This window comes from Oncorhynchus keta, chromosome 27 (genome assembly GCF_023373465.1).
Source record: "Oncorhynchus keta strain PuntledgeMale-10-30-2019 chromosome 27, Oket_V2, whole genome shotgun sequence".
NCBI classification, from domain to species: domain Eukaryota; kingdom Metazoa; phylum Chordata; class Actinopteri; order Salmoniformes; family Salmonidae; genus Oncorhynchus; species Oncorhynchus keta.
This window is the reverse complement of record NC_068447.1, coordinates 13,957,969-13,980,789: the sequence shown is the minus strand read 5'-3', so window position 1 is coordinate 13,980,789 and position 22,821 is coordinate 13,957,969. Positions and strand designations below refer to the sequence as shown.

Genomic DNA, 22,821 nt, shown 5'->3' with positions numbered 1-22,821 from the left:
GTGATAGAGAGAGTGGGTCAGTTCATTATTACACTGCAGTGATAGAGAGAGTGGGTCAGTTCATTATTACACTGCGGTGATAGAGAGAGTGGGTCAGTTCATTATTAAACTGCAGTGATAGAGAGAGTGGGTCAGTTCATTATTACACTGCAGTGATAGAGAGAGTGGGTCAGTTCATTATTAAACTGCAGTGATAGAGAGAGTGGGTCATTTCATTATTAAACTGCAGTGATAGAGAGAGTGGGTCAGTTCATTATTACACTGCAGTGATAGAGAGAGTGGGTCAGTTCATTATTACAATGCAGTGATAGAGAGAGTGGGTCAGTTCATTATTACACTGCAGTGATAGAGAGAGTGGGTCAGTTCATTATTAAACTGCAGTGATAGAGAGAGTGGGCCAGTTTATTATTACACTGCAGTGATAGAGAGAGTGGGTCAGTTCATTATTAAACTGCAGTGATAGAGAGAGTGGGTCAGTTCATTATTACACTGCAGTGATAGAGAGAGTGGGTCAGTTCATTATTACACTGCAGTGATAGAGAGAGTGGGTCAGTTCATTATTACACTGCAGTGATAGAGAGAGTGGGTCAGTTCATTATTACACTGCAGTGACAGAGAGAGTGGGTCAGTTCATTATTACACTGCAGTGATAGAGAGAGTGGGTCAGTTCATTATTACACTGCAGTGATAGAGAGAGTGGGTCAGTTCATTATTACACTGCAGTGATAGAGAGAGTGGGTCAGTTCATTATTACACTGCAGTGATAGAGAGAGTGGGTCAGTTCATTATTACACTGCAGTGATAGAGAGAGTGGGTCAGTTCATTATTACTCTGCAGTGATAGAGAGAGTGGGTCAGTTCATTATTACACTGCAGTGATAGAGAGAGTGGGTCAGTTCATTATTACACTGCAGTGACAGAGAGAGTGGGTCAGTTCATTATTTCACTGCAGTGATAGAGAGAGTGGGTCAGTTCATTATTACACTGCAGTGATAGAGAGAGTGGGTCAGTTCATTATTAAACTGCAGTGATAGAGATAGTGGGTCAGTTCATTATTAAACTGCAGTGATAGAGAGAGTGGGTCAGTTCATTATTACACTGCAGTGATAGAGAGAGTGGGTCAGTTCATTATTAAACTGCAGTGATAGAGAGAGTGGGTCAGTTCATTATTACACTGCAGTGATAGAGAGAGTGGGTCAGTTCATTATTAAACTGCAGTGATAGAGAGAGTGGGTCAGTTCATTATTAAACTGCAGTGATAGAGAGAGTGGGTCAGTTCATTATTACACTGCAGTGATAGAGAGAGTGGGTCAGTTCATTATTACACTGCAGTGATAGAGAGAGTGGGTCAGTTCATTATTACACTGCAGTGATAGAGAGAGTGGGTCAGTTCATTATTAAACTGCAGTGATAGAGAGAGTGGGTCAGTTCATTATTACACTGCAGTGATAGAGAGAGTGGGTCAGTTCATTATTAAACTGCAGTGATAGAGAGAGTGGGTCAGTTCATTATTAAACTGCAGTGATAGAGAGAGTGGGTCAGTTCATTATTACACTGCAGTGATAGAGAGAGTGGGTCAGTTCATTATTACACTGCAGTGATAGAGAGAGTGGGTCAGTTCATTATTACACTGCAGTGATAGAGAGTGGGTCAGTTCATTATTACACTGCAGTGATAGAGAGAGTGGGTCAGTTCATTATTAAACTGCAGTGATAGAGAGAGTGGGTCAGTTCATTATTACACTGCAGTGATAGAGAGAGTGGGTCAGTTCATTATTAAACTGCAGTGATAGAGAGAGTGGGTCAGTTCATTATTAAACTGCAGTGATAGAGAGAGTGGGTCAGTTCATTATTAAACTGCAGTGATAGAGAGAGTGGGTCAGTTCATTATTAAACTGCAGTGATAGAGAGAGTGGGTCAGTTCATTATTACACTGCAGTGATAGAGAGAGTGGGTCAGTTCATTATTACACTGCAGTAATAGAGAGAGTGGGTCAGTTCATTATTACACTGCAGTGATAGAGAGAGTGGGTCAGTTCATTATTAAACTGCAGTGATAGAGAGAGTGGGTCAGTTCATTATTACACTGCAGTGATAGAGAGAGTGGGTCAGCTCATTATTAAACTGCAGTGATAGAGAGAGTGGGTCAGTTCATTATTACACTGCAGTGATAGAGAGAGTGGGTCAGTTCATTATTAAACTGCAGTGATAGAGAGAGTGGGTCAGTTCATTATTACACTGCAGTGATAGAGAGAGTGGGTCAGTTCATTATTACACTGCAGTGATAGAGAGAGTGGGTCAGTTCATTATTAAACTGCAGTGATAGAGAGAGTGGGTCAGTTCATTATTACACTGCAGTGATAGAGAGAGTGGGTCAGTTCATTATTACACTGCAGTGATAGAGAGAGTGGGTCAGTTCATTATTAAACTGCAGTGACAGAGAGAGTGGGTCAGTTCATTATTAAACTGCAGTGATAGAGAGAGTGGGTCAGTTCATTATTACACTGCAGTGATAGAGAGAGTGGGTCAGTTCATTATTAAACTGCAGTGATAGAGAGAGTGGGTCAGTTCATTATTACACTGCAGTGATAGAGAGAGTGGGTCAGTTCATTATTACACTGCAGTGATAGAGAGAGTGGGTCAGTTCATTATTAAACTGCAGTGATAGAGAGAGTGGGTCAGTTCATTATTACACTGCAGTGATAGAGAGAGTGGGTCAGTTCATTATTAAACTGCAGTGATAGAGAGAGTGGGTCAGTTCATTATTAAACTGCAGTGATAGAGAGAGTGGGTCAGTTCATTATTAAACTGCAGTGATAGAGAGAGTGGGTCAGTTCATTATTAAACTGCAGTGATAGAGAGAGTGGGTCAGTTCATTATTACACTGCAGTGATAGAGAGAGTGGGTCAGTTCATTATTACACTGCAGTGATAGAGAGAGTGGGTCAGTTCATTATTACACTGCAGTGATAGAGAGAGTGGGTCAGTTCATTATTAAACTGCAGTGATAGAGAGAGTGGGTCAGTTCATTATTACACTGCAGTGATAGAGAGAGTGGGTCAGCTCATTATTAAACTGCAGTGATAGAGAGAGTGGGTCAGTTCATTATTACACTGCAGTGATAGAGAGAGTGGGTCAGTTCATTATTAAACTGCAGTGATAGAGAGAGTGGGTCAGTTCATTATTACACTGCAGTGATAGAGAGAGTGGGTCAGTTCATTATTACACTCTAGTGATAGAGAGAGTGGGTCAGTTCATTATTACACTGCAGTGATAGAGAGAGTGGGTCAGTTCATTATTAAACTGCAGTGACAGAGAGAGTGGGTCAGTTCATTATTAAACTGCAGTGATAGAGAGAGTGGGTCAGTTCATTATTACACTGCAGTGATAGAGAGAGTGGGTCAGTTCATTATTACACTGCAGTGATAGAGAGAGTGGGTCAGTTCATTATTACACTGCAGTGATAGAGAGAGTGGGTCAGTTCATTATTACACTGCAGTGATAGAGAGAGTGGGTCAGTTCACCAGTGTTAGTAAACATTTCAAAACTTTAAGCGCCAGACGACTTATTCAACGTATCACCCCAGGGCTTATAGATAGCAACTAATTGGCTCAGGACAGACTCAGTGGGGAGCGTCATTTACGGTCGTTCCCTCGTCGTAAACATGCAGTCTAACAGGTTGCCTTGAACAACCTATGAGTGATCTTCCCCCTCCCTTTGGCAGTAAGAGATGACCAGATGTCTCAGGGCAATGTACCACAGGTGCCCATTCTCTTTCTCTGCATGCTAACCCTGTTTCCTTAAAGGACATGGACAACGATCTCCTCACAGCTCACTGCAGCTCTCCTAAAGTGCTGAAATGCTGACTGTGAGAGGACCTAACCTTTGATCGTCTTTAAAAATGAATTTTGTAACAGAGAAAAACACAATCCCGGCAAAAAGGGATATGGCGTTGCCTTTCAAGTTGTTGTTGAGTTCCTGGTTCCTGGCACTGCTGCAGTGAAGAATGCTACTAGTATTAGCACTAACCGCTAACCCTGGCAGGCCCTGTCTCTCTGACTCTGTCTCCAGTGTCAGGGAGTCAGGCCCCAGGCTGTGGGTGGGCGAGGTGTTATGCCGAGCGCTGCGCTTCCTGTCCCATGCTAATTTATGCTGCAAAGTGCCAGCGCGTAAACACACCATCCCACCACCGACCACGCTTTGTAATCCTCTGCCCTCAAGTCTGTGTCTCTGGCACGATGCTCGGTTCGACTCGCAACATCCCACAAGGTCCTTGTGGACAGACAGCTCACAAAGGGATGGAATTAAACAAGTCAACTCTGAAGTGGAGGTCGATTCAAGAGACTAAAATCCAACATTTTATTAGATGTAAAATAAAGCAGGCTGCCCACTGAAGACTATGTTCTAAGCTCATATCTCTTCATGTATAGATAGTCATGATGGTGTAACATTATACAATGAGTGTATAAAACATTAGGAACACCTGCTCTTTCCATGAAAGATTGACCAGGTGAATCCAGGTGAAAGCTATGATCCCTTATTGATGTCACCAGTTAAATCCAATTCAATCTGTGTAGCACAAGAGGAGGAGACGGGTTAAAGAAGGATGTTTTAGCCTTGAGACAACTGAGACATGGATTGTGTATGTCTGCCGTTAAGTGTGTGAACGGGCAAGACAAAAGATTTAAGTGCTTTTGAACGGGGTATGGTAGTAGGTACCAGTCGCACCAACTGCAACGTTGCTGGGTTTTTGACGCTCAACAGTGTCCCGTGTGTACCGAGGATGGTCAACCACCCAACGGACATCCAGCCAACTGCAACGTTGCTGGGTTTTTGACGCTCAACAGTGTCCCGTGTGTACCGAGGATGGTCAACCACCCAACGGACATCCAGCCAACTGTGGGGAAGCATAGGAGTCAACATGGACCAGCATCCCTGTGGTGCTTTCAACACCTAGTAGAGTCCATTACCCAATGAATTGAGGCTGTTCTGAGGGCAAAAGGGGGGGTTGCATCTCAATATTAGGAAGGTGTCAATGTTTTGTATACTCAGTGTATATGGACAGTACTGTTAAAGTTGGTGCATGAAAATAGCATCATCAACTGCCACAATTGTTTAAAGTGGGCCAGTGTGAAAAGCAGAGCTCTATCTTCAGTGGAGTTCATCTTTGATCTACTGTATTTACCTCCCTGGGATGACAACAAGAGGCTTATTATGGGGCTACGGTGCACTCACGCCTAATCTCCCTGCAACGCTCTGCCGGTCAGTGTCACTCACGCCTAATCTCCCTACAGCGCTCTGCCGGTCAGTGTCACTCACGCCTAATCTCCCTGCAGCGCTCTGCCGGTCAGTGTCACTCACGCCTAATCTCCCTGCAGCGCTCTGCTGGTCAGTGTCACTCACGCCTAATCTCCCTGCAGCGCTCTGCTGGTCAGTGTCACTCACGCCTAATCTCCCTGCAGCGCTCTGCCGGTCAGTGTCACTCACGCCTAATCTCCCTGCAGCGCTCTGCTGGTCAGTGTCACTCACGCCTAATCTCCCTGCAACGCTCTGCCGGTCAGTGTCACTCACGCCTAATCTCCCTGCAGCGCTCTGCCGGTCAGTGTCACTCACGCCTAATCTCCCTGCAACGCTGTGCCGGTCAGTGTCACTCACGCCTAATCTCCCTGCAACGCTCAGTGTCACTCACGCCTAATCTCCCTGCAGCTGCCGGTCAGTCAGCGCTGCCGGTCAGTGTCACTCACGCCTAATCTCCCTGCAACGCTGTGCCGGTCAGTGTCACTCACGCCTAATCTCCCTGCAACGCTCTGCCGGTCAGTGTCACTCACGCCTAATCTCCCTGCAGCGCTCTGCCGGTCAGTGTCACTCACGCCTAATCTCCCTGCAGCGCTCTGCCGGTCAGTGTCACTCACGCCTAATCTCCCTGCAGCGCTGTGCCGGTCAGTGTCACTCACGCCTAATCTCCCTGCAACGCTCTGCCGGTCAGTGTCACTCACGCCTAATCTCCCTGCAGCGCTCTGCTGGTCAGTGTCACTCACGCCTAATCTCCCTGCAGCGCTGTGCCGGTCAGTGTCACTCACGCCTAATCTCCCTGCAACGCTCTGCCGGTCAGTGTCACTCACGCCTAATCTCCCTGCAGCGCTCTGCCGGTCAGTGTCACTCACGCCTAATCTCCCTGCAGCGCTCTGCCGGTCAGTGTCACTCACGCCTAATCTCCCTGCAGCGCTCTGCCGGTCAGTGTCACTCACGCCTAATCTCCCTGCAGCGCTCTGCCGGTCAGTGTCACTCACGCCTAATCTCCCTGCAGCGCTCTGCCGGTCAGTGTCACTCACGCCTAATCTCCCTGCAGCGCTCTGCCGGTCAGTGTCACTCACGCCTAATCTCCCTGCAGCGCTCTGCCGGTCAGTGTCACTCACGCCTAATCTCCCTGCAGCGCTCTGCCGGTCAGTGTCACTCACGCCTAATCTCCCTGCAGCGCTCTGCCGGTCAGTGTCACTCACCGCAAATCTCCCTACAGCGCTCTGCCGGTCAGTGTCACTTACGCAAATCTCCCTGCAACGCTCTGCCGGTCAGTGTCACTCACGCCTAATCTCCCTGCAGCGCTCTGCCGGTCAGTGTCACTCACGCCAAATCTCCCTACAGCGCTCTGCCGGTCAGTGTCACTCACGCCTAATCTCCCTGCAGCGCTCTGCCGGTCAGTGTCACTCACGCCTAATCTCCCTGCAGCGCTCTGCCGGTCAGTGTCACTCACGCCTAATCTCCCTGCAGCGCTCTGCCGGTCAGTGTCACTCACGCCTAATCTCCCTGCAACGTTCTGCCGGTCAGTGTCACTCACGCCAAATCTCCCTACAGCGCTCTGCCGGTCAGTGTCACTCACCGCAAATCTCCCTACAGCGCTCTGCCGGTCAGTGTCACTCACCGCAAATCTCCCTACAGCGCTCTGCCGGTCAGTGTCACTCACGCCAAATCTCCCTACAGCGCTCTGCCGGTCAGTGTCACTCACGCCTAATCTCCCTGCAGCGCTCTGCCGGTCAGTGTCACTCACGCCTAATCTCCCTGCAACGCTCTGCCGGTCAGTGTCACTTACGCAAATCTCCCTGCAACGCTCTGCCGGTCAGTGTCACTCACGCCTAATCTCCCTGCAGCGCTCTGCCGGTCAGTGTCACTCACGCCTAATCTCCCTGCAACGCTGTGCCGGTCAGTGTCACTCACGCCTAATCTCCCTACAGCGCTCTGCCGGTCAGTGTCACTCACGCCTAATCTCCCTGCAACGCTCTGCCGGTCAGTGTCACTCACGCCTAATCTCCCTGCAGCGCTCTGCCGGTCAGTGTCACTCACGCCTAATCTCCCTGCAACGCTCTGCCGGTCAGTGTCACTTACGCAAATCTCCCTGCAACGCTCTGCCGGTCAGTGTCACTCACGCCTAATCTCCCTACAGCGCTCTGCCGGTCAGTGTCACTCACGCCTAATCTCCCTGCAACGCTCTGCCGGTCAGTGTCACTCACGCAAATCTCCCTGCAACGCTCTGCCGGTCAGTGTCACTCACGCCTAATCTCCCTGCAGCGCTCTCAGTGTCACTCACGCGCAGCGCTCTGCCGGTCAGTGTCACTCACGCCTAATCTCCCTGCAGCGCTCTGCCGGTCAGTGTCACTCACGCCTAATCTCCCTGCAGCGCTCTGCCGGTCAGTGTCACTCACGCCAAATCTCCCTACAGCGCTCTGCCGGTCAGTGTCACTCACGGCAAATCTCCCTGCAGCGCTCTGCCGGTCAGTGTCACTCACGCCTAATCTCCCTGCAGCGCTCTGCCGGTCAGTGTCACTCACGCCTAATCTCCCTGCAGCGCTCTGCCGGTCAGTGTCACTCACGCCTAATCTCCCTGCAGCGCTCTGCCGGTCAGTGTCACTCACGCCTAATCTCCCTGCAGCGCTCTGCCGGTCAGTGTCACTCACGCCTAATCTCCCTGCAACGCTGTGCCGGTCAGTGTCACTCACGCCTAATCTCCCTGCAGCGCTCTGCCGGTCAGTGTCACTCACGCCTAATCTCCCTGCAGCGCTCTGCCGGTCAGTGTCACTCACGCCTAATCTCCCTGCAACGCTCTGCCGGTCAGTGTCACTCACGCCTACAGCGCTCTGCCGGTCAGTGTCACTGCCTAATCTCCCTGCAACGCTGTGCCGGTCAGTGTCACTCACGCCCTAATCTCCCTACAGCGCTCTGCCGGTCAGTGTCACTCACGCCTAATCTCCCTGCAGCGCTCTGCCGGTCAGTGTCACTCACGCCTCCCTGCAGCCTGCCGGTCAGTGTCACTCACGCCTAATCTCCCTGCAGCGCTCTGCCGGTCAGTGTCACTCACGCCTAATCTCCTGCAGCGCTCTGCCGGTCAGTGTCACTCACGCCTAATCTCCCTACAGCGCTCTGCCGGTCAGTGTCACTCACGCCTAATCTCCTGCAGCGCTCTGCCGGTCAGTGTCACTCACGCCTAATCTCCCTGCAGTGTCACTCACGCCTAATCTCCCTACAGCGCTCTGCCGGTCAGTGTCACTCACGCCTAATCTCCCTACAGCGCTCTGCCGGTCAGTGTCACTCACGCCTAATCTCCCTGCAGCGCTCTGCCGGTCAGTGTCACTCACGCCTAATCTCCCTGCAGCGCTCTGCCGGTCAGTGTCACTCACGCCTAATCTCCCTGCAGCGCTCTGCCGGTCAGTGTCACTCACGCAAATCTCCCTGCAACGCTCTGCCGGTCAGTGTCACTCACGCCTAATCTCCCTGCAGCGCTCTGCCGGTCAGTGTCACTCACGCCTAATCTCCCTACAGCGCTCTGCCGGTCAGTGTCACTCACGCCTAATCTCCCTGCAGCGCTCTGCCGGTCAGTGTCACTCACGCCTAATCTCCCTGCAGCGCTCTGCCGGTCAGTGTCACCTATTAATTATTAATCTACCGCAATTCGTTCTAATTTCATGAATACCAAAGACATAAGCAGGAGGCAGGCTCTGTAGAGGGATGTACTGTCTAGTAAGCATACATCTCAGTGCAGGAGTTCACCCACAGATTGCTGCAAGCTTTAGAGAAGATGAGAAGAGCCCACTGGGCACGCACTAGTTAAATCAACGTTGTTTCCACGTCATTTCAATAAAATTACGTTGAACCAATGTAGAATAGATGTTGAATTGACGTCTACGCCCGGCGGGACGGGTCTACTCTTCTTTAATCAGTTACATATATGTAATATATGTAATGTAAATGTACATATAAATATATGTTAATACACATCCTGTATACAAAACAAATCAATAAGGAATAATTTGACACACGCTAAAGCATCGGAGTGCCTCATATTGAATTATTATGGAAAATATCAATATCTGGAGCAGACCTGTCCAGTTTTAATCTCCCATGCAAGAGGAAGTCCATTGTTTGAGTGAATGAGTCAGGCAGCACAGAGCGGTGCCATTCTCCTTATATCTGAATACCTTTGTTAATTCTCGCCATAAGGGCTCCTCCTCTCCTCTGTGAGTCTGTCCTTGTGGCCACCCCACCCAGGAGGGAGGGGCTGCTCTATCATGTTCCCCTTCCCTCTGTAACATATGTCTTCTCTGTAATGTCAATCTCTCTCTGTAACGTCAGCCTCTCTCTGTAACGTCGGTCTCTCTCTGTAACGTCGGTCTCTCTCTGTAACGTCGGTCTCTCTCTGTAACGTCAGCCTCTCTCTGTAACGTCAGCCTCTCTCTGTAACGTCAGTCTCTCTCTGTAACGTCAGTCTCTCTCTGTAACATCGGTCTCTCTCTGTAACATCGGTCTCTCTCTGTAACATCGGTCTCTCTCTGTAACGTCAGTCTCCCTCTGTAATGTCAGTCTCTCTCTGTAACATCGGTCTCTCTCTGTAACGTCAGTCTCTGTCTGTAACGTCGGTCTCTCTCTGTAACGTCGGTCTCTGTCTGTAACGTCGGTCTCTGTCTGTAACGTCGGTCTCTGTCTGTAACGTCGGTCTCTCTCTGTAACGTCGGTCTCTGTCTGTAACGTCGGTCTCTGTCTGTAACGTCGGTCTCTGTCTGTAACGTCGGTCTCTGTCTGTAACGTTGGTCTCTCTCTGTAACATCGGTCTCTCTCTGTAACGTCAGTCTCTGTCTGTAACGTCGGTCTCTCTCTGTAACGTCGGTCTCTGTCTGTAACGTCAGTCTCTGTCTGTAACATCGGTCTCTGTCTGTAACGTCGGTTTCTGTCTGTAACGTCGGTCTCTCTCTGTAACGTCAGTCTCTCTCTGTAACGTCAGTCTCTCTCTGTAACATCAGTCTCTCTCTGTAACATCAGTCTCTCTCTGTAACGTCAGTCTCTCTCTGTAACATCGGTTTCTCTCTGTAACGTCAGTCTCTCTCTGTAACGCCAGTCTCTCTCTGTAACGTCAGTCTCTCTCTGTAACGTCAGTCTCTGTCTGTAACGGCGGTCTCTCTCTGTAACGTCAGCCTCTCTCTGTAACATCAATCTCTCTGTAACATCGGTCTCTCTCTGTAACATCAGTCTCTCTCTGTAACATCAGTCTCTTTGTAACGTCAGTCTCTCTCTAACATCCGTCTCTCTCATTCATATATCTTTATGTACATATTCTTTATCCCCTTACACTTGTGTCTATAAGGTAGTAGTTTTGGAATTGTTAGCTAGATTACTTGTTGGTTATTACTGCATTGTCGGAACTAGAAGCACAAGAATTTCGCTACACTCGCACTAACATCTGCTAACCATGTGTATGTGACAAATAAAATTTGATTTGATTTGAACATCAGTCTCTCTCTGTAACATCAGTCTCTCTGTAACATCAGTCTCTTTCTTTTACATCAGTCTCACTGTATTTTCAGTCTCTCTCTGTAACATCAGTCTCTCCCTCTAACATCAGACTCTCTCTATAACATCAGACTCTCTCTATAACATCAGACTCTCTCTATAACATCAGTCTCTCTCTAACATCAGTCTCTCTGTGTAACATCAGTCTCTCTCTAACATCAGTCTCTCTCTAACATCAGTCTCTCTCTAACATCAGTCTCTCTGTGTAACATCAGTCTCTCTGTGTAATATCAGTCTCTCTGTGTAACATCAGTCTCTCTGTGTAACATCAGTCTCTCTCTGTATTATCAGTCTCTCTCTGTATTATCAGTCTCTCTCTGTAACATCAGCCTCTCTCTGTAACAACTCTTAAATGAGAACTCTGGATTATAGCTGTGAGTTTAGATATATATACATACAGTGGGGAGAACAAGTATTTGATAACCTTCAGAATCGGCAGTGTTTCCTACTTACAAAGCATGTAGAGGTCTGGAATTTTTATCATAGGTACACTTCAACTGTGAGAGACGGAATCTAAAACATAAATCCAGAAAATCAAATTGTAGGATTTTTTATGAATGTATTTGGAAAACCTGCCAAATTCGCAGTGTATAAAATACTTGTTCTCCCCAATGTATATTTAAATATATCTATTTATATATCTACAGTACCAGTTAAAAGTTTGGGCACGCCTACTCATTCAATGGTTTTTCTTTATTTTGATTATTTTCTACATGGTAGCATAATGGTGAAGATGTCAAAACTATGAAATAACACATGGATTCATGTAGTAACCAAAAAAGTGTTAAACAAATCAAAATATATTTAATATTTTAGATACTTCAAAGTAGCCATCCTTTCCCTTGATGACAGCTTTGCACAACCAGCTTCATGAGGAATGCTTTTCCAACAGTCTTGAAGAAGTTCCCACATATGCTGAGCACTTGTTGGCTGATTTTTCTTCACTATGCGGCCCAACTCATCCCAATTGGGTTGAGGTCGGGTAATTGTGGAGGCCATTTTTTAATTTTATTTATTTATTTTTTACCTTTATTTAACTAGGCAAGTCAGTTAAGAACAAATTCTTATTTTCAATGACGGCCTAGGGAACAGTGAGTTAACTGCCTGTTCAGGGGCAGAATGACAGATTTGTACCTTGTCAGCTCGGGGATTTGAACTTGCAACCTTTCAGTTACTAGTCCAACACTCTAACCACTAGGCTACCCTGCCGCCATGTCACCCCCATCACTCTTCTCATTCTTGGTCAAATAGCGCTTACGAAGCCTGGAGGTGTGTTGGGTCATTGTCCTGAAAAATAAATTATAGTCCCACTAAGAATTTCTACGCTTTATCTTGGCCAGGTCGCAATTGTAAATGAGAACTTGTTCTCAACTAGCCTACCTGGTTAAATAAAGGTGAAATAAAAAAATAAATAAAAGCACAAACCAAATGGGATGGCATATCGCTGCAGAATGGTGTGGTAGCCATGCTGGTTAAGTGTACCTTGAATTCTAAATAAATCACCTACAGTGTCACCAGCAAAGCATCCTCATACCATCACACCTCCTCCTCCATGCTTGACGGTGTTAGGTACAGATGTGGAGATTATCCGTTCACCTACTCTGCATCTCACAAAGACACGGCGGTTGGAACCGAAAATCTTACATTTCAGACCAAAGGAGAGATTTACCCCAGGTCTCATGTCCATTGCTCGTGTTTCTTGGACCAAGCAAGTCTCTTCTTCTTATTGGTTTCCTTTATTAGTGGTTTCTTTGCAACAATTCAAACATGAAAGCCTGGTTCACGCAGTCTCCTCTGAACAGTTGATGTTGAGATGTGTCTGTTACTTGAACTCTGTGAGGTGTTAATTGTCGATTTCTGATGCTTTTAACTCTAATGAGCTTATCCCCTGCAGCAGAGGTAACTCTGGGTCTTCTTTTCCTGTGGCGGTCCTCATGAGAGACAGTTTATTTTTACTCTTTTCTACATTGTAGAAACAAAGAAAAACTCTGGAATGAGAAGATGTGTCCAAACTGTTGCCTGGTACCGTATATATCTATATATACTGTATGTATATCTATTTATATACAGCAGCAAAACAAGAATGTGAACCCTTTGGAATGACCTGGATTTCTGCTTAAATTGGTCATCAAATATCTTCATCTTAGTCACAACAATAGACAAACACAGTCTGCTGAAACTAATAACACACAGACAATTATACGTTTTCATGTCTTTATTGAACTCACTGTAAACATTCACAGTGCAGGGTGGAACAAGTATGTGAACCCTTGGATTTAATAACTGGCTGACCCTCCTTTGGCAGCAATAACCTCAACCAAATGTTTTCTGTGGTTGCGGATCAGAATGGTGGTCAGGAGGAATTTTGGACTATTTATCTTTACAAAATTGTTTCAGTTCAGCAATATTCGTAGGATGTCTGGTATGAACCGCTCGCGAGGTCATGCCACAGCATTTTAAATCGTGTTGAGGTCAGGACTTTTAAAGGTCAGGAGGTCGGGACACTCCAGACGGTGTATTTTCTTCTGTTGAAGCCATTCTTTTGTTGATTTACTTCTGTGTTTTGGGTCGTTATCCTTTGCATCACCCAACTTCTGTTTAGCTTCAAATGGCAGACAGATAGGCTTACATCCTCCTGTAAAATGTATTGATATTCATTTTTCCATCACTAATAGCAAGCTGTCCAGGCCCTGAGGCAGCAAAGCAGCCCCAAACCATGATGCTCCCTCCACCATACCTTACAGTTGGGATGAGGATTTGATGTTGGTGTGCTGTGCCTTTTTTTCTCCACACAGTGTTGTGTTCCTTCCAAACAACTCAACTATAGTTTAATCTGTCCACAGAATATTTGGCCAGTAATGCTGTGGAACAGCAGTGGCTTATTTCGCGGTGTCCTCCCATGAACACCATTCTTGTTTAGTGTTTTAAAGTATCGTAGACTCGTCAACAGAGATGGTAGCATGTTCCAGAGATGTCTGTAACTCTTTAGCTGACACTCTAGGATTCTTCTTAACTTCATTGAGCATTCTGATCTGTGCCCTTGCAGTCATCTTTGCAGGACGGCCACTCCTAGGGAGAGTAGCAACAGTGCTGAACTTTCTCCATTTATAGACAATTTGTCTTACCATGGACTGATGAACACCAAGGCTTTTAGAAATACTTTTGTAACCCTTTCCAGCTTTATGCAAGTCAACAATTTTTCAGATTCAATTGTCCTGAGTCATTGCAGGCAATCTCAACGCTGTGAGTTTCAGGGAAGACATCCTCCTCACTCATGTGGTACTCTTCCTGGAGGCTCATCCTGACATGACCTTCCAGCATGACAATGCCACCGATCATACTGCTCGTTCTGTGCGTGATTTCCTGCATGACAGGGATGTCAGTGTTCTGCCATGGCCAGCAAAGAGCCCGGATCTCAATCCCATTGAGCACGTCTGGGACATGTTGGATCGGGGGGTGAGGGATAGGGCCATTCCCCCCAGAAATATCTGGTGCCTTGGTGGAAGAGTGGGTTAACATCTCACAGCAAAGAACTGGCAAATCTGGTGCAGTCCATGAGGAGGAGATGCACTGCAGTACTTAATGCAGCTGGTGGCCACACCAGACAATGACTGTTACTTTTGATTTTGACCCCCTCTTCGTTCAGGGACACATTATTCCATTTCTGTTAGTCACATGTCTGTGGAACTTGTTCAGTTTGTCTCAGTTGTTGAATCTTGTTACGTTCCTACAAATATTTACACACGTTAAGTTTGCTGATATTAAACGCAGTTGACAGTGAGAGGATGTTTCTTTTTTGCTGAGTTTATATATGTATTCATATATATCTACTAATATATATATTTTTATATATATACACACACACATATATATATTTAAATAACAATGCACCAAAATCATATCTCTTCCTTTGGACTACACAGACCCTTACTAAATCATCAAGACAAGTCTTCTCATTGGAGGACTGTCTCTCTTTACCTAGTTATTCCTGAGACATGCATTCCGACGGTAAAAGATCAAATCTTTGTGATAATTTTACAACGACAGCAATTCATCCTTCCTTTCAATAAATTGCTCGATTATGAAGAAAACGAATAAGCTGATAGATGTATTATGCAGGGAACCGGCATGATTAATGCGTGCAGCTGTATGTACTGTATGTAGGAGGATTTATTCTCGTCAACTGCAGAGGAACTTGGTGTGTTAACCTTCCTATCCTCTGTACAATAAGATCTCTTAGAATAGAGCTATTCTGCAAGCTTCTCCATGGAGACACATCCCTAAAGTTTCCTAATAGTGAACCAGCTGAGGCAGAATTCAAAGACATTGAACTGGTGTTTCATATTCTGTCTTCCAGTCGTGCAGATGTTAAAACAACATACCTGAAATTCCGGTTGGGTTTTAAAACAAAGCAGACTGTTGACAGTGCCTGGGTCTAATTCAATTCCTTTTGACAAACGTATGTTTTAGAATTTTAGGTCTTCATAGCGCAGAACAAATGTTTTCATACGCATTATGAATGGGACTGTGAAACAAAAGCAGATATCTGGAGAAGTAAATTGAATCTTTCATTTAGAGATAGTCTGTGTACACATTCAACTTATATTACCGTTACATAAAGGTTTGAGAATCTCGGAAAGTAGGACAACACTGTATTAAACTCAGTGGTGGTTAATTCTGGAACATTCCACAATGGAAAAGTTCATAATGTTCCATTCTCACATCCTGAAATAAACCTATGGATCGGCTTTGGTGGTCAGTGCTTTATTCTATCTGGTGTGTGTGTGTGTGTGTGTGTGTGTGTGTGTGTGTGTGTGTGTGTGTGTGTGTGTGTGTGTGTGTGTGTGTGTGTGTGTGTGTGTGTGTGTGTGTGTGTGTGTGTGTGTGTGTGTGTGTGTGTGTGTGTGTGTGTGTGTGTGTGTGTGTGTGTGTGTCTCTCACCTGTTTGTCACTTAGCATGTAGATGTGTTGGTAGTCAGGGCTGAAGACCATGTCACGCAGAATAGGTTTCCCTTCATCCACTGTAACTGTCTCATACAGCAAAGCACTCTGGGACGGGGGAGGTATGCCATCTACTCGGATCTGAGGGAAAATGAGACAGATGTTTAAACAAATTGCTAAATAATTTCATACTTTTTTCAGATTATTATTTGAAGTCACGACAATGTAATATTTTTTGTGAACCAAACTATACGTAGGGAACATTTTCAAAGTTTGAAAACAGAAACATTATTTTAATTTGGCTTTGAATCAGACACAAACAACATTCCCCAAACCTCCCACAAATCCTCAGCTCTTTCACTGACCTAGAAAATAAATTCTGAGGGATACTGAATATGTATGGGGAGGGGGGGCTGGTGAGGAGGAATGGTCTCAATATGTAAGATCAGTAAAAAATGTATTATGCTTACTATACACAGCTACACACACACGCACGCACGCACGCACACACGCACGCACGCACGCACACACACACACACACACACACACACACACACACACACACACACACACACACACACAACCCCGCTGTTGCATCATTACCACCTTCTCTGTTTCCTTACACTGATAATTAGAACATTGAGCGGGGAAAGGAGTTCTAAAAATGTCAAATTCACATCATCTTTGATGTGATTGGGAATAAATACTCTGAGCTCTGACAACTGCAGTTATGGCTGCTGCAAAGCTCACCTGTTTTCACATTCTTCATTTCAGAGGGGGAAAAAATGACACCTTGCTTTTCTGTCCTAATCAATTCTGAGGGAAATATGGCAGAGGCAGGAAGGGAACAGTAAATAAACCAAATGAATGCTGAAATATAGAGGAATCCATTTTGAAAAAAACATGGAATAGAAATGTAGACATTTGTGGAAAGATAAACTGGAGAAAATGTGAGGGTGAAAAAGCTCGGCTTTCTCCTAAATATCTAGGTCAGCCTGAAGTGACAAACATCGTTAGTCTGTTAATTAGCTGCCTCCTCGTTGCTGCAGTCTTAGTAATTAGTGTTGACAAGGTGGCATCCATTAGTTGAACGCTGCCATATTGGGTGTCACGAGTTGCTGGCCAAGACGGAGACCATGTCCCCCACAGCAGTGAAACAGCAGGGAGGAAAATATGATGGTCATTGTCTGCGCTTTGTTAGTTCAAGTGATACCAGCTGCAGTCATCTCACACCCAGCTATCTGCTGTTACGTTCCTCATTTTCACAACTTCCAAATGCCTGCGTTTACCACAACAGACACAATTAGCATTTTCCTCCAGCAAGTTCTTCTCTTTTTTCTATCTAGGGCATCTGATAATTTGTGAAATAGATCCTGGGGCTTATACCTCTGACACATGATCAAATAAGAGATGTTAAACCACTTTCCATGGCTGTTACGCAAGTCTATCCAGGCATTCATTGCTATGATGCAAAATGCTCTGATTCGCTGGAGAAAATCTTACTCATAAGTCGTTGATGTCGTGATCAATAGTTTCAGAATCCCATTTCATGGACTCATCCTCTCAATGTAGTGGGTTGGAATTATGGAGAAAAACTACATCCAACTGTATTTTCGTGCCAATTCCAGAATAGCGTAAAGACAAGGAAATGTAACTGAAACTAGGCTGCAATAACATAACTGAAACACTGCAGCATTACAAAACAACTAGCAAAGAACAACAGAAAAAAAGCCAGTTCACAGTTAGCAAACTGCTGCCATTGAAGCAGGTAAAGGTAAAGAACCTGCCAACCTGCACACCAAGCAGGACCTGCCGGGTACATAGTAAGCCCCTTTCTAACAGTTGGCCGTTTATTGTGCCTGTTTAAAGACCTGGGAATATGTAAACACAGCAGAGTGAAGTCCTTGCCCTGGTTGATGCTGTAAAACCATGTGGCATACAGTTTATCAGGCCTGATGGTACAGTACAGTTAGCTAGCCCTGTGGGAATATGACATGCTAAATCAGAACAATACCACTGATGTCGTAAATCAAGATTCATTGGACTAAATTAAAGCACTGTATTGTTTTAATGGAACAACAATTTGATAAAATTTGCCAAATTCCTAATTACTATTCTTCTTATTTGTGACCAGTCGCCAAGCCATTTCAGAATTACACTGGCCGTCCTGCAGCAATGCTTCATGAAGATAACACAGCTAAAGTACACAGTGTGGGTCTAGTTGTCTGCAGTCAGTACACTGAAACTACCCTACACAAGCCCTCCAGAGAACAGGACATAATGAAGGATGGCATATTGCAACTACAGCTGAGTCTCTGGGAGGCTAATGTCCTCCTCGGTCTAGTTGGAGTGTTTGAAATGCAGAGTCCTTGCTGAGTGCTGACCTCTTGACAACATCAAACAGCTAAGATGAAGTTAATTGGAATTTAGATAAATATTACATTTTCTCCTGTCTCCCTGTGATTCAAATGATGTCATGGAGGCAGGGAAACAATGATGTCATGGTGGCAGGGAAACAATGATGTCATGGTAACAGGGAAAAAATATGTCATGGTGGCAGGGAAACAATGATGTCATGGTGGCAGGGAAAAAATGATGTCATGGTGGCAGGGAAACAATGATGTCATGGTAACAGGGAAAAAATATGTCATGGTGGCAAGGAAACAATGATGTCATGGTAACAGGGAAAAAATATGTCATGGTGGCAAGGAAACAATGATGTCATGGTGGCAGGGAAACAATGATGTCATGGTAACAGGGAAAAAATATGTCATGGTGGCAAGGAAACAATGATGTCATGGTGGCAGGGAAACAATGATGTCATGGTAACAGGGAAAAAATATGTCATGGTGGCAAGGAAACAATGATGTCATGGTGGCAGGGAAACAATGATGTCATGGTAACAGGGAAAAAATATGTCATGGTGGCAAGGAAACAATGATGTCATGGTGGCATGGAAACAATGATGTCATGGTAACAGGGAAAAAATATGTCATGGTGGCAAGGAAACAATGATGTCATGGTGGCAGGGAAACAATGATGTCATGGTGGCAGGGAAACAATGATGTCATGGTGGCAGGGAAACAATGATGTCATGGTGGCAGGGAAACAATGAAGTCATGGTGGCAGGGGAAAAAATGTCATGGTGGCAGGGAAACAATGATGTCATTGTGGCAAGGAAACAATGTTGTCATGGTGGCAGGGAAACAATGATGTCATGGTGGCAGGGAAACAATGAAGTCATGGTGGCAAGGAAAGAATGATGTCATGGTGGCAAGGAAACAATGATGTCATGGTGGCAGGGAAACAATGATGTCATGGTGGCAGGGAAACAATGATGTCATGGTAACTGTAACGGCGTTCTTCGTTTGTAGAAAGAGAGTCGGACCGAAATGCAGCGTGGTGGTTACTCATGTCTTTAATGAAAGAATCGCGGTACATGAAATAACTGATACAAATACAAAACAACAAAACGGAACGTGAAACCTAATTACAGCCTATCTGGTAAAACTACACAGAGACAGGAAGAATCACCCACGAAATACAAAGTGAAACCCAGGTTCCCTAAATACACTTCCCAATCAGAGACAACGAGAATCACCTGACTCTGATTGAGAACCGCCTCAGGCAGCCAACCTATGCTACACCCCTACTCAGCCGTAATCCCAATAACTACAAAACTCCAATACGAACCACAACATATAAACCCATGTCACACCCTGGCCTGACCAAATATATAACGAAAACACAAAATACAATGACCAAGGCGTGACAGAACCCCCCCCCCTAAGGTGCAGACTCCCGGACGCACCTCAAAACCATAGGGAGGGTCCGGGTGGGCGTCTGTCCATGGTGGCGGCTCCGGTTCGGGACGTGCACCCCACTCCATAAATGTCATAGTTCCTCCCCTTCGTGTCCTGGGATAATCTACCCTCGCCGCCGACCATGGCCTAATAGTCCTCACCCAGAACCCCACTGAACTGAGGGGCAGCTCGTGACTGAGGGGCAGCTCGGGACTGAGGGGCAGCTCGGGACTGAGGGGCAGCCCGGGACTGAGGGGCAGCCCGGGACAGAGGGGCAGCCCGGGACTGAGAGAAAGCCCAGTACTGAGAGGAATCCCAGTACTGAGAGGAAGCTCAGGCAGGTAGTAGGCTCCGGTAGATCCTGGCTGGCTGGCGGATCTGGAAGATTCTGGTTGACTGGCAGATCTGGAAGAGACTGGTTGACTGGCAGATCTGGAAGAGACTGGTTGACTGGCAGATCTGGAAGAATCTGGTTGACTGGCAGATCTAGAAGATCATGGCTGACTGGCGGATCTAGCTGCTCTATGCAGACTGACAGCTCTGGCTGCTCCATGCAGACTAGCAGCTCCTTGCAGTCTGACAGCTCTGGCTGCTTCATGCAGACTGACAGCTCTGGCTGCTTCATGCAGACTGACAGCTCCTTGCAGACTGACAGATCGTTGCAGACTGACAGCTCCTTGCAGACTGGCAGCTCCTTGCAGACTGACAGCTCTGGCTGCTTCATGCAGACTGACAGCTCTGGCTGCTCCATGCAGACTGGCAGCTCCTTGCAGACTGGAAGCTCCTTGCAGACTGACAGCTCCTTGCAGACTGGCAGCTCTTTGCAGACTGACAGCTCTGGCTGCTTCATACAGACTGACAGCTCTGGCTGCTTCATGCAGAATGACAGCTCTGACTGCTCCATGCAGGCTGACAGCACCTTGCAGACTGGCAGCTCCTTGCAGACTGACAGTTCCTTGCAGACTGACAGCTCCTTGCAAACTGGCAGCTCTTTGCAGACTGGAATCTCTGGCTGCTCCATGCAGGCTGACAGCACCTTGCAGACTGGCAGCTCCTTGCAGACTGACAGTTCCTTGCAGACTGACAGCTCCTTGCAGACTGGCAGCTCTTTGCAGACTGGCATCTCTGGCTGCTTCATGCAGACTGACAGCTCTGACTGCTCCATGCAGGCTGACAGCACCTTGCAGACTGGCAGCTCCTTGCAGACTGACAGTTCCTTGCAGACTGACAGCTCCTTGCAGACTGGCAGCTCTTTGCAGACTGGCAGCTCTGGCTGCTTCATGCAGACTGACAGCTCTGGCTGCTTCATGCAGACTGACAGCTCAGGCTGCTCCGAACAGGCAGGAGGCTCCGGCAGCGCTGTAGAGGAGAAAGGCTCTGATAGCGCTGAACAGGCGGGAGACTCCGACAGCGCAGGAGGGAAGGAAGGCTCTGGCTGTGCTGAACAGGCGAGGCGCACTGAAGGCCTGGTGCGTGGTGCTGGAACTGGTGCTACAGGATCGAGGACACGCACAGGAAGCCTGGTGCGGGGAGCTGCTACCGGAGGACTGGTGTGTGAAGGTGGCACAGGATGGACTGGACCGTGAAGGTGTACTGGAGAACCTGAGAGCAGGACTGGCACAGGACGTGCAAGGCTAGGTAGGTACACAGGAGGCCTAGTGCGTGAGGCTGGCACATTTTTCACCAGCCGACTAACACGCACCTCAGGACGAGTATGGAGCGCTGACCCAGGTGCCATTAAATCCCCGACACGCTCCGTCGGACCGAATATCGTACCTATAGCACCATACTAGCAACTCCCTCATTACTCTCTCCTCCACTTTCCCCATTAACTCCTTCACAGTCTCTGCTTCGCTCACCTCTTAACACCGGCTCTGGTCTCCTCCTTGGCTCCTCATGATAAACAAGGAGAGTTGGCTCAGGTCTATCTCCTGACTCAGCCACTCTCCCTCTGAGCCCCCCCCAATACATTTTTGGGCCTGACCAAATATATAACGAAAACACAAAATACAATGACCAAGGCGTGACAGTAACAGGGAAACAATGATGTCATGGTGGCAAGGAAACAATGATGTCATGGTGGCAAGGAAACAATGATGCCATGGTGGCAAGGAAAGAATGATGTCATGGTGGCAAGGAAAGAATGATGTCATGGTGGCAGGGAAAGAATGATGTCATGGTGGCAAGGAAAGAATGATGTCATGGTGGCAGGGAAACAATGATGTCATGGTGGCAGGGAAAAAATATGTCATGGTGGCAAGGAAACAATGATGTCATGGTGGCAGGGAAACAATTGTGTCATGGTGGCAGGGAAACAATGATGTCATGGTAACAGGGAAACAATGATGTCATGGTAACAGGGAATAAAGAGGAGGTATAGGTCTGCTTGTTCGGTTGCTCGTCTGCTATGGATTTGGATCGCTCATGAGGACTTCTTTCTAAGGGCCAATCATGTTTAGTTAGGCTGATTTCTATTCTCTCTGTGAATCTGTATTCTGTCTTTCTCTTATTTCAGTTTGCTTAGATTTTTGCACTGTATCATGAATATGGTGAGAGATAATGTATATTATATAGACATTCTTGCATGTTTTCTGCAAATATGAAAATCAATTGATTATTTCTGTAACAACACTGAATGTTCTGTAAAATTGTACTCAATGAAAGAGATATTCTTCATTTTTGATTACATTTGAGATATATTAAAAAAACTGAATTTATCCCCTAATCCTTTAATTGAAATGTCTCCATATCCTCCAGATGGGGTGACAGGGGTAAGAATAAATCAGTGTAGCTGCGTATATGGTGCTCCATGCACCAGAATAGAAACACTTTAGAGAGATCAGGGCGTTGTGAGAGTTCTGATCTCTGTCCAGGGGCGGCATGCACCACAAAAATCTAAGGGAGCACAAAGTACTGTATGTGAGGATGGCTGGTGGGTGGAAGTTGGATAATTTAGCAATTTTCAAACACCTGAAACAGCTTTTTCATGCAAGCTCGAGCAATAATCATTATGCTTAATTCTACGTAAAAAACATGTTTATTTTTCTGCATATCTAAGTATACTTTTTGAGCTAATTGTATCCTACTGACTGGTGGTCATTTTTTAAAAGAAACTAAATATGCCTCTCTGCATCTCTGCTCAAAAGATTGAAAGGAATGTCAGTCTTATTCAGTACAGTGAGTCCTATTCACTTGGTTGCTTTCCTAAAGTCTACCAACCTTGATGGCAGGCATGCCAGCTAAGATAG

The 22,821-nt window shown here is 46.3% G+C and overlaps 1 protein-coding gene across 6 annotated transcripts in view; it reads right to left on the bottom strand.

The window, feature by feature from the left end:
* The window catches only part of plxna3 (plexin A3), a 226,275-nt gene that overhangs the window by 129,699 nt on the left and 73,755 nt on the right, over positions 1–22,821 (bottom strand). For 5 of the 6 annotated variants that reach the window (XM_052481722.1, XM_052481723.1, XM_052481724.1 and 2 more), the window contains exon 4: positions 15,771–15,911. In XM_052481722.1, the coding sequence (XP_052337682.1) occupies positions 15,771–15,911 (141 nt within the window). Of the gene's footprint in view, positions 1–15,770; positions 15,912–16,520; positions 16,806–22,821 lie in introns of those variants that run through there. The other variant, XM_052481727.1, reaches the window with a different exon arrangement.